Source organism: Dreissena polymorpha, chromosome 10 (genome assembly GCF_020536995.1).
Source record: "Dreissena polymorpha isolate Duluth1 chromosome 10, UMN_Dpol_1.0, whole genome shotgun sequence".
NCBI lineage: Eukaryota > Metazoa > Mollusca > Bivalvia > Myida > Dreissenidae > Dreissena > Dreissena polymorpha.
This window is the reverse complement of record NC_068364.1, coordinates 28,618,883-28,630,504: the sequence shown is the minus strand read 5'-3', so window position 1 is coordinate 28,630,504 and position 11,622 is coordinate 28,618,883. Positions and strand designations below refer to the sequence as shown.

Below are 11,622 nucleotides of genomic sequence, written 5' to 3'. Positions count from 1 at the left end.
ACATCAATATTTAAGTATCCATCGTGTATTTTTAACATAAAAAAATAAAATTAAAATAACTAAACCATAATAAACACCATAATAACGGACAGCGATTACCGTCTGCAATTTCCTTCTTTGTTCATATCGTATGCAGTTTTCAACGTTATCTATATTGTATGCAAATTCCGTAAGCGTTTTAGTGAGACCCGTAAGCGTTTTAGTGAGACCCACGCGGGGCTTTTGTCGAAACCTCTCTTCCGATACTTTGTTTTCAGAGAGTGCTTGCCTTTGGGCGAATTTTACTTTCTTAGAAGATGGAATAATGTATTTTTTTACTGCTAATACTGGAAAAGGTAAGATTTATCTGTAAAATAATAACAGTCTTGCAATATTTGATACATAGGAAAGAAAAAAATGCTTTGAAATGTGGCAGATTTGAATTGGAATAAGAGTAATCCAACCTATAGAGTGTGCTCGCCCGAACACTGTCGACCGTGTGTATGTTGTTTCGGAATGTGCTGTTTCGTACTGTTTTGGCAATTGGTCACTTTCCTTAAATAAAGGGCCAACAAATGTGTATATAATAAGAACGCAATACTGCTCCAGCAGCTGGAGTTTCACTTGTTTATATTGATATCGTTAACGGACGGAAACTACCGAAGTTTATCGCTCACATGTCGACAGTGTTGTGAAAGAAGCTGTCATTAATAATGTTTAACATTATTATTTTTTGTTATCTTTGAGAATTACACACGATGGAAGAGTTTTGCGGGGGTGAAATAGTATGGGTATGTGCGCATGTTATCATTCATATGAATGAAAGCATTGTCATCTGTCAGGAAAGCATATACAGTTGAATTTGCAATCAATACTCAATTGATTTCGTTCACTTTAAACATGTACATTATGCACACTACAGATACCATGTAAACATGGGTAAAAGTTAAATATTTAATATCAGGTTGCTGGTATTTGCAGTCATTATGCATAAAGATGATTTTTTAAGCTTTAGTAATTATTGAATGTTCAATATCAACTGAAGTTTTAATGAAAAGCTCAATTCTTTGAAGGCTAGAGCTGTACATATATAAGTCATGCTGTTGGAAAATGGGACTTAATGCATGGACATATAGTGTCGTCCCAGAGTAGACTATGTATTCCGTACAGGCTAATCAGGGTCATATGGTATTTTTGGTTTAACGGTAGTCTCCTCTTAGCAAAAACTCATTTTAGGCTGAAAGTGTTGTCCCTGATTAATCTGGTATTAACCCTTTTTCGCAGTGAAGGCCATTGCAAGTCCAAAATCTGCCTATAGACACGTTAGCGACATTGTTTTATGGAACAGACTATGGAACCTGTGAGAAATGTGTGCACATTGAAACATTTAACTTTTTATGATGACAAGGCCGAATGCTGTTGTGTGCCAAAAACTTGTGTTTCGCTGTAATGTAGTCACCCAGGACATTGCTATCTGCTTTGCAATCTTCATGTTCCAGAATTTATCCCCACTTCTTGATGCATTCTTTTGATTTACCTCAAACCTTATTATTTTAGCTCGATTGCATCGAACGCCTAAGACTATTTGAAACGCAACCAACATTATGATTTGTCTAAACTATACGACGACTTTAAAATATACAGTCTCAAATGTTTGTGTTTTTAACTCCTTTTATCAAGTTGATGGATCTCGTTTTAACTTTCAGATTTAAACCAACTTGAATGCTCTTAAAGGCTGAGATTGGTTCTCCTGGTAAACTTTAGTTGATTGGCAGATGGGTTAGAGATGAATTCCTAACAAGAATAATTGTGATTTTTTTGGAATAAAAATTACATTCTTCAGTCACTGTAACACTTAACTATCAGTATCTGAAAATAATAGTTTTAACAGCAATATTCATACCAGTGTACAATTATTGAATTTTCAATTGATAAATTACATTGGTTTTAATAGTTTTTATTCAGAGTACTACTACTATGAGTTTGTTGTGATTTGTTTGTGTTCAGTGTTGTGTTGTTTATTTAATGTTTCATTTTTCTTATTGTCAATAAATTTGAGTAGGCGACTCGATGTTTCGGTCCTATTAATCCCAGTCAGGTACTTCATGTTTTTTAGAGGACTTTTACTTTTAGGAATGTCTGGTATAAGGGTATTTGTTGAGCCTCACTCTGGGGAAATTGGGCTAAGCGCATGTGCAAAAAGTGTAGTGCCAGATAAGCCTGTGCAGTCCGCAACCATATCTGTGTAGGTTGTGTGGACATGGTGTTTGGGATAAAAAGCTCCACTGAGGAAAAAAATACACGCGTTTTTTGGAGAGTTATTGACAATGTAAATGGGTGGAATATACCCTCCAATACAACCAAGAAGAGCATACATGCACACAATGCATAGTATGAGGATATATGTTTACTGGAAATGAGAAATCATGACTGACGGATTTCTAACATTTGTTAGAGGAAAGTATGTAACCCCCATGGACAATTATGTATGGGTCATCCTGGTTCTGAGTTGTAAATAAGACGATTAATTAAATAAATGCAAATATTTTGTTTTATTTTCATGCCAGGTTAATTTAAAAATAAACTGAGCACTCCATTATAATACTATAACATCTTCTGGATACCTATTTACATTTATTTTATAGGTCCTAATATTAACCATTTAGTTACTTCAATATGAATAAGTGAGCCGCGATTAGAGATAACTGTGCATTATGCATGTGGGTACAGGGTTGCTCAAGATGACAGTTTCCGCTTTTGTGGGTTTCACGGAAGGCTCTTGATAGTAAAAATCCGGTCTAGGCGGATAGTGTAGTCCCAGACTTGCCTGCGTGGGCTTCACAGGCTAATCTTGGATGACAATATATGAACATGCTTTAAGCCCCATTTTCTCGGAGCAAGGCTCAAGTGTTTTTAATATAGGGGTCATGACTGTGGTCAGCTGATTTTTATCAAGCAGTAGCTGTCAATCCATCAGAGGTTACCAGTTAAACCAATGCTGGCCTTAAATGACTGTAGATAATCACAAAGAAAGGTACTTTGGATTATAAGACACGTTTTGGCAGAATTATGACCCTTTTGTCTCTTTTTCCACTATTGAATATAATTATATATATATAGTCTCAAAATTGTGTAATTTTACATTTTCTGTCTACTTTGTAATTTTAATAAAACCTTCACAGTTGTATGACTTTGATGTGTAAGAAATGCATTGTGACTTTGACCAGTTTTGCTGAATAATGGCACTCTTTTTGTATTTTTACAATATACACTGTAAATCCAATATAACGCGCTCCGTTATAACACTGACTCCAATATAACGCGCTCCGTTATAACAATGACTCCAATATAACACGCTCCGATATAACACTGAATCCGATATAATGCGCTACGGTATAACACTGAATCCACTATAAAGCGGTTGGGTTTTTGCTCATGTTTTTCTTCAACCTTCCATTTCGGTCTATAAACGTTATTTTGGCATTCAAATATGGCGGCCGATGTGCTGATCGTATAATGGCTCAATTATAAACGATTAGAGACAAACCATTTCTGGAGAATTTGACAGTTTAAGTGTGATTTTTTATTGTTTGGTGCAAAAAGGTTTGGAAATTGCATGTGTTTAATTGAGATAATATCGATCTGTTGAATCATAAACAGCTTTTCCAAGTTTCACCATACATGTTTCACTTCAATGCTATTTGTGGATAATATGAATTTAAATATTGTCTGATAAAATGCAATTGAAAACTTAATAGGCACAGAGATATTAAATAAGTAATCAAGACGATTAGTTCCATCCAAACATAGGGTAATTGTTAACAGAAAATCATGTTTCATTTCGCGTGATTTACATGAACTCCCCGGTATATGTATAGTTGAATCGCAATTTTCAGGAAATCCCCGGTATATGTAAAGTAGAATGTCAGTGTCGAATCATGTGGTCTGATTATGTGACTCATTTCTAGTTGTTTTTTTATTCATGCATACAATGTATTATGTATAAAATGTTGTTAATATGTCAATTGATGAAAGCTTACATCTATTAACATTATAAAAAGAGGGTGTGTTGGATTCCAAATATGTGAAGATTAAAAACAGCGCGAATAAACAACATGTGTATATTCCAAATACAAATCAAAGGGTGGTAAACTTGAATCGCCATGGGCATCTTTCTTTCTGCCTGTCTTTCTGACCTTAGACACAATGTTGTGTGCAGGAGTTCTCTTTTTTTCAGTGTACAGCATTTAAACTTGCTTGGTTTTTTCCTTATAATATTAGGTTTATCAAGTGCCAGTGTTATCCTCCCATGTCACGATGTGTCATATTTTGTATGGAACATGGTATACCAGGGTATTTGCCATTAACTTAGTTTCGTCAATTCATTATAGCTAAAACATTTTCATATACACAAACTTTGTTCATATAATGCTCATGACGTTAAAAAAAAGCTATGCCACAGGATCCAATTTTCATAGTTAAACTTAACTACATATTTCTACATACAGCATGGGGTATTTGTCACTTCTAACCATATAAGGTCTAGTTTGTATGTACAGTTTAACTTGACTTATCAGCCACATGAGTTAAGCTGTTACCTATCGTAAGTGGTCAGTTCAATAGCCTTTTTAGACTGCATAAGATATACGATTTTTGCGAAAAAAGGTATTTATGTTATTCCCATTTTTTTCAATGCTATACTAAATTATTTGAATACATTTTCCAAGATACTAGTAATAGGTTTGCTTTTGATTTCATATTTTTTTCTGAACAGACTCCGGAACCACTACGATTTAAATGGTAAATGTTCTGAGTGGGCATGATGCATAGATATAGCAATTAAAATGACCATTTGAAAGTAATTCTAGTTGGGTTGTCTTAATTAGGAGATGCTGAACTGTCAAGAACATGCCAATTATCTTAGACAATAGGTTAAATAAGGTGTATCAAAACCCGTGTATACTCCCAGATAAAAACAATAAAACCGCTCTTGATACCTTCTCGTATGCAAATTATCATCTCGTTTGTTGATGGAAGCTGTAATCCAAACAATGATTGATTCATGAAAGTTGTCTTCATTGAACCAAACATGCAATTTTTCCTTATACATTTTTATACCCCCTTTCGAAGAATATGGAGTATATTGTTGTGCTATCTGTTTGTCAGTAGACCAGTTCGTTTCACCGGAGGGAACTTATGGTTTGCGCTCTGTGCGTCTGTCTGTGAGTCTGTCTGTCACACTTTTCTTGATCCTGCGATAACTTTAAAAGTTCTTCATATTTTTTCATGAACTTGATTAATGGTCAGATGGCAATATGGAGATTATGCATGTCTTTCTCATTTTGTTCTTACGTCAAGAATTATGTTTGCTATGGCCACAGATAAAAAAATCTGACAATGGTGGAGCCGGTAGGGGGCATATAATGCTTGGCAATAGTCTTGTTTTTTATGCAAAGAAAACAAAATAACATTGAAAGAACGATTTACAGACTTGCTGTTTGCTCACCGACCTTGATACCCTGCCAGATAGAATGTCTTGCATTCAAAGAGAGATAACAATTGTAGTGCTGGAAAAAAAAGGCCTATGTAAAAAAATGAAAATATTAAAAAAATTATGAACATGTTTTAATATATATAACAAAAACAATTTGAATGAGTTTTCGTTAGTATATTAGGGTAGAAAACAGTAAGGAACAACAATATGCGATAATATATACTAGTTCACACAATGCAATATAATACAAATTGTTATATATAATAACACAGATTTCAAGAATAAAAGCCCCTGGGCAAATCAATAGGGGCTGGTACAAATTTTTTTACAGTTTAGTAAGTGTCAAACTGTTGTATCTTTCTAAACTTTATCAATTAGTTTCTCACTGTATAATTGGTTCACATTAGTGCCAAAGGCAACGCTGCTCTATGAGTTTCATATCAAACCAGGTTGAATTATCATTTATTTATTCAGGTCTTAATGCGGAAAATATAATCAACATTGTAATGGATATAAATATCGATCAAAACCTAAGTAAGACAGCTACGTTAAATAAATGTCATTATAAATTACCAAGATGTTACCAAACATGTTTAAAGTGCAAGAAAAAAAGTCATCATACTTAACAACTTAAGATAAATAATTAAAATTATCTTCAATTCTTTTTTTATGTATGTTAAATAAATGACAGCCTATATTTATAAAAGACACTATGTTCTAAACTAAAATTGTTTTGTACATTTTCACCAGCAATTCGTGTCAAGTTGTTAAGTTAATGAGAAATACAAAAAAAATGTTTTAGATGAAACACAATTATACACTAAAGCCATTAGATGTCACACAATTATACACTATAGCCAGAAGATTTAACACAATTACGGTATACACTTAAGCGGTTAGATGTAACAAAATTATACCTTATAGGTGGTATAGTGTTCAATAAAATTCTTAAAATCATTTGAGCTTATGACATTATTTGATTACAAAACCAATGCAACTGCAAAACACTTACAATGTTTTAGTATTATAACACACTATTCTTACACACAACAACATAATACCAATGCTATTTAAATCATCTGAATCATCAATCAAAATGCATGTAAAGTTACGCTATTGCACTTTGAACACCAGGATACAATAATTGCTATTCAACTTTGAACACAAGGATACTGTTTTTAAGTCCCACAAGGATGGAGGCAGTGTGCTTGTTGTAGTAGACTGAATGTGGTTTCACCACTCCATCCTCCTGTGTAGCAAGAGTGGCCAGCTTACTTCTGCCCTCACTATCCACTTGTAGGATAGAGTGTGACCCCATCCACAGACCAGCACTTGGCCTGCAGGTGTCACATGAACACCCGCTGGGACTTGTAGTGCAGGGTCAGTGAAGGTGGCCAGGACTGAACCATGCCTGGCCAGGGTGAGGAGTGCATGCTTTACGCTGTTAGTGATTTACAACTTGTCCCCTGTGGGACTCACAGCTCACATGTTTACTGCAAAACAGAGTAACATCAAGGTATTGAATTATATGAAGAATGGTTAATAACAAATCTCATTTTATTAATAATGTGTTGTTAAATATCAGAGACAACCCATTATTAAGATATGCAAACAATCCAATAATAATAAATATGTATGTGTGGAAGGAAGGTCTGTTCCAGTGTATTGTGTTCTCGCAATGTTTGAGAAGTTTTTATGTGACTGGTGTAAGAATAATTAAAGTCTTCATAAACAACGTAGAAAGAAACCAAAGCTTTGTCACAGACGTGACGTATAACTCCGCATGCTGCATTGACACAGAATATTTTGCATGTTGTCTTCACAAAACAAGAGAAGCTAATTTATGGCTATTTTTAAGATTTATTATGCCATTATCATTTATGGCCATTTTGACCTTTGAACTCTTGTATTCTTTCGCATGACACACCTTCTAATGAGTCATTTTTAAAATCTCACAATGAATGACATAAATATGGCCCAGACAGGATCATTTATGGCCATTTTTTACCTTTGAACTCAAAGTGTGACCTTGCTCTTAGAGATATTGACGTAATTCTTTCGCATGACACACCTTCCAATGATTGTGAACAAATGTACCGAGTAATTTTAAAATCTCGAAATGAATGCCATAGTTATGGCCCGAACAAGCTTATTTATGGTTGAACTCAAAGTGTGACTTTGGCCTTGGAGGTATCGACGTAATTCTTTCGCATGACATACCATCAAATGATGGTGAACACATGTGCCAAATAATTTGAAAATCTCACAATGAACGACATAGTTTTGGCCCGGACAAGCTCATTTATGGCCATTTTTGACATTTGAACTCAAAGTGTGACCTTGACCTTGGAGATGTCGACGTAATACTTTTGCGTGACACACTGTCTAATAATGGTGAACAAAAGTGCCAAATGATTTTAAAATCCCACAATGAACGACATAGTAATGACCCGGACAAGCTAATTTTTGGCCATTCTTGATCTTTGAACTCAAATTGTGACCTTGACCTTGGGGATATCGACGAAATTCTTTCGCACGACACACCTTCCAATGATGGTGAACAAATGTGCTAAATGATTTAAAATCTCACTATGAACGACATAGTTATGGCCCGGAAAAGCTCATTTATGGCCATTTTTGACCTTTGAACTCAAAGTGTGACCTTGACCTCCTTGGAGATATTGACGTATTTTTTTCGCGCGACACACCGTACATTGCTGGTGAACAAAATATTAATGTGCCAAATGATTTAAAAATCTCACAATGAACAACATAGTTATGGCCCGGACAAATTCATTCATGGCCATTTTTGACCTTTGAACTCAAAGTGTGACATTGATCTTAGAGATATCGACGTAATTCTTTCGCGCTACTCACCGTCTAATGATGGTGAACACATGTGCCAAATTATTTTAAGATCTCACAATAAACAAAATAGTTATGGTCCGGACAAGCATTTGGCTTTTGAACTCAGTGTTACCTTGACATTGGAGATATTGACGTAATTTGTTCGCGCGACACACTATCCAATGATGGTGAAGAAATGTACCAAGTCATTTTAAAATCTAAAGATAATTAATGACATAGTTATGGTACGGACAAACTAACGGTTTAAAACGCACTAAGGGACCCCGTGACCTAGTTTTTGTCCCGACATGACCCATATTCAAACTTGACCTAGACATCATCTAGATACAACTTGTGACCATGTTTGGTGAAGATCGGATGAAATTTTGGGACAGACCGACTGACCGACAGACAGACAGACAGACCGGCAAAGTGACTCCTATATAGCCCTATATTACCAATGGTAATGGGGGTATAATAATTCAATATGCACAGGAATAAGTCAGTTGGTGTAACTCCATGCAGTAATAATACATTACCCATTCATGTACTCATAGTCATAATGTCATTGACACGCAAAAACATATATAACATGACCATCATTCAAAAGAATTATAATAGTTATTTTTGTAACTGAAATTGATAAAGCATCCAGTTTATTCATCATTTACAAAAGTCAGTTGCTGAAATTATAAATTCATACTCCATTAATGATTTTTTTCCAAAAACTAAAAAAAAAACAGGTTATAAACAGATATTTAAAAAAAGAACTATGTGTTTACTGTGAAATCAATATAATTCAACAGACATTAATTTTCCTTGCTTTGTGTAGTGTCCATTAAACCTTAAAATCAAATATTCAACATATTTTAGGTCAAAGTCAGACATTATAAAAAATAAGAACCAATATATATGCCCCATTTTACCAATCCATGAAATTGTATGTACATGAAATTTAATGAATTCACAATATTTCAGACATAACAGAGTCATGGACTGTATCAACTAAGCAAGAAAATAATAAACTGATGGTTCGTTCTAAATATAATTATTAAACAAATATATTTTTAAAGATGTTCCTTATCATCTCCAGATTAATCAACTATCATTCTTACCTGTCAAAGTATCTGATGTATCCTCGTACATCTTGATGACAAGTTTTCCACTCAATGTGTACTTGAACAGAGCAGTATTTGAAGTAATATACAGGTCCCCCAGGTGGAAGGCAATACCATTACATGTAAGTTGTAACTGAAGCTTTCTTCCTGGCACCAGCTGCCTGTTGTTAACTGTGATGAACTGGACCTCATAAATGTTTTTATGGTAATCATTCAGTGTCACAGCCACCTCACTGGGTGTGATCAGGCGCATATCTTCTGGCCAGGCAGGCACGCTACAGTGACTCACCACCTGGTACTGCTGGTCAAAAAGCTTGACTTTCTTCTTAGCGTGGTCTGCAACCAGGACCTGTCCATCCTGGAGGACTTCCCCTGCACAGTGAACACATTGCTTGGATTCTCTTGTACCATCAATGTCTGGGTACTGTGTTCAATCCTCCCAAGACCAGACAGTGTGGCCAAGTAATGTACAATTTCATTGTAAGGCTGAAATGTTAAATAAAATTTACCCTGAAGAGAGTTCTTCTTCAGAAAAGTGTCAGATTGTTCTATTATGTCCGTGCATATCCTGGTGGCTATAAAGGATAGTTCCAGTTTGCGTTTATCACTAATGTCCTGTATGGCATCTCGAAGTTGTTTCAATTCATCCCTTAGCCTGATGCATTTGTCAACAGCACTTTTGGAAGAGGCTTGTAGTTTGGTTAGAGTATCTTTCATTTCCTTCAGTGTCTTCTGTTCAATCGTGTCTAAGGCTGCATTTATTTTTCCGCGTGTTACCTGTATCCTGCATAACTGCTCATCATATGAACTTTGCACAGACTGAATGCTAGCCTCCTGGCTGTCTTGAAGTTTCTTCATTTCTTTAAGAATTGTTTGCATAGAAACTGACAGTTGTTGAAGGTCTGTAGACTGACCTTTTACAATGTCGGATATAAGAGTTACCTTTTGGCAGTGTCTGAACGAAAATAGAAAAAAACACTTAAATTGTTTAAAATACTTAAATACTTATCTGGGGAAAGTTTTTGTCGTGGGAATCGAAAAATCTTTTGGTAAAATCAGAATATGAACGATTATATATAAGAATCCAGCTATAGGTCAACATGGTATGTACACAAATATTCTTTTATTTAAATAAAAAACCTACATTAATTTCGTCCGATATTTTACTGGATGTAAAATCAATAGTTACAGATTTCCAAGAAATAGTTAAAGGGACATTACTGTGTTATACTGAATACTAGATCCCGTAAGAGTTGTCTCTACTGTTTAACTTGTATTTATATGATTATACTTGTAGCTTGGGTATGAATGAGTGAACATGGAGCCACATACACCTTATTTTATACTAATTACATCGGCTAGACTACAAAATCTGAAAGTCAGCTTAAAACTGCAGTCTATTTATTATTATTGTAAATGAACACATTTATTGTTTCTTGAAATAACAAATCTTTCCTTGATAATATAAAGTTGATATTTGTTGGCAAATAATTTGACTTCCTTGCAAAGAAGTTTGAAACCCCTACATTTCATTCTTAACCTGTCTGTTTTTCAATTTAAGTAAAGTTAAAATTTACCTGTGATTAAGGAAGGCACAGTGTGTGCAGCACAGCTCACTTCGATTATTACAAAACAATTCAAGGTTTTTGTCTTTATGGACATCACATTTTAGAAGAAAATCTTCCACCTTTTTGGTCACTGGCCATTTCTTCATATCTCCCCTTCCAAACGGGGCATGTTATGTAAACAACTGGCTGTGCATGCTAATACATTTTCTGCAGTAAAACTTAACACAAGATTCGCAGCAGAAATCAGCTGTATTATCCAGTTTGTTGTCTTCGCAGGTCGAGCACAAGAAGTCTTGGATCATGTCAGATCCCTTGTCAATGGTTGATTGTGAAAAGGTTGCCATTTTACTGAAAGAATTGTACAAGTACTGTCGGATAAATTAAAGAATTCAACAAATCAAGCCCATCTAATTATGGCCCACCATCCGTTAACAAGTAGCACAAAACCTACCACTAACAAACAGTCACCTTAGTGTAAAACAGTGATAAGTCCATATTTCAAAATTTTACAGAGAGTAAAATACTGATTGTTATAAAAGATTGAGCTTTGATTTTAACACTGTTAACATTTTTATACAGTTTTTAAACTAAAAATATATTAGATAAAAATGTATTT

The 11,622-nt window shown here is 34.7% G+C and overlaps 1 protein-coding gene across 1 annotated transcript; it reads right to left on the bottom strand.

The window, feature by feature from the left end:
- Positions 1-6,620: 6,620 nt before the first annotated feature.
- On the bottom strand, positions 6,621-11,356 carry LOC127849003 (uncharacterized). The gene is made up of 3 exons (XM_052381730.1): positions 11,016-11,356; positions 9,728-10,393; positions 6,621-6,810 (listed from the first exon to the last, which is right to left on the bottom strand). Exons 1-3 carry the CDS (start codon positions 11,150-11,152, stop codon positions 6,621-6,623), a joined length of 993 nt encoding a protein of 330 aa, XP_052237690.1. The 5' UTR covers positions 11,153-11,356.
- Between the last annotated feature and the right edge of the window lie 266 nt (positions 11,357-11,622).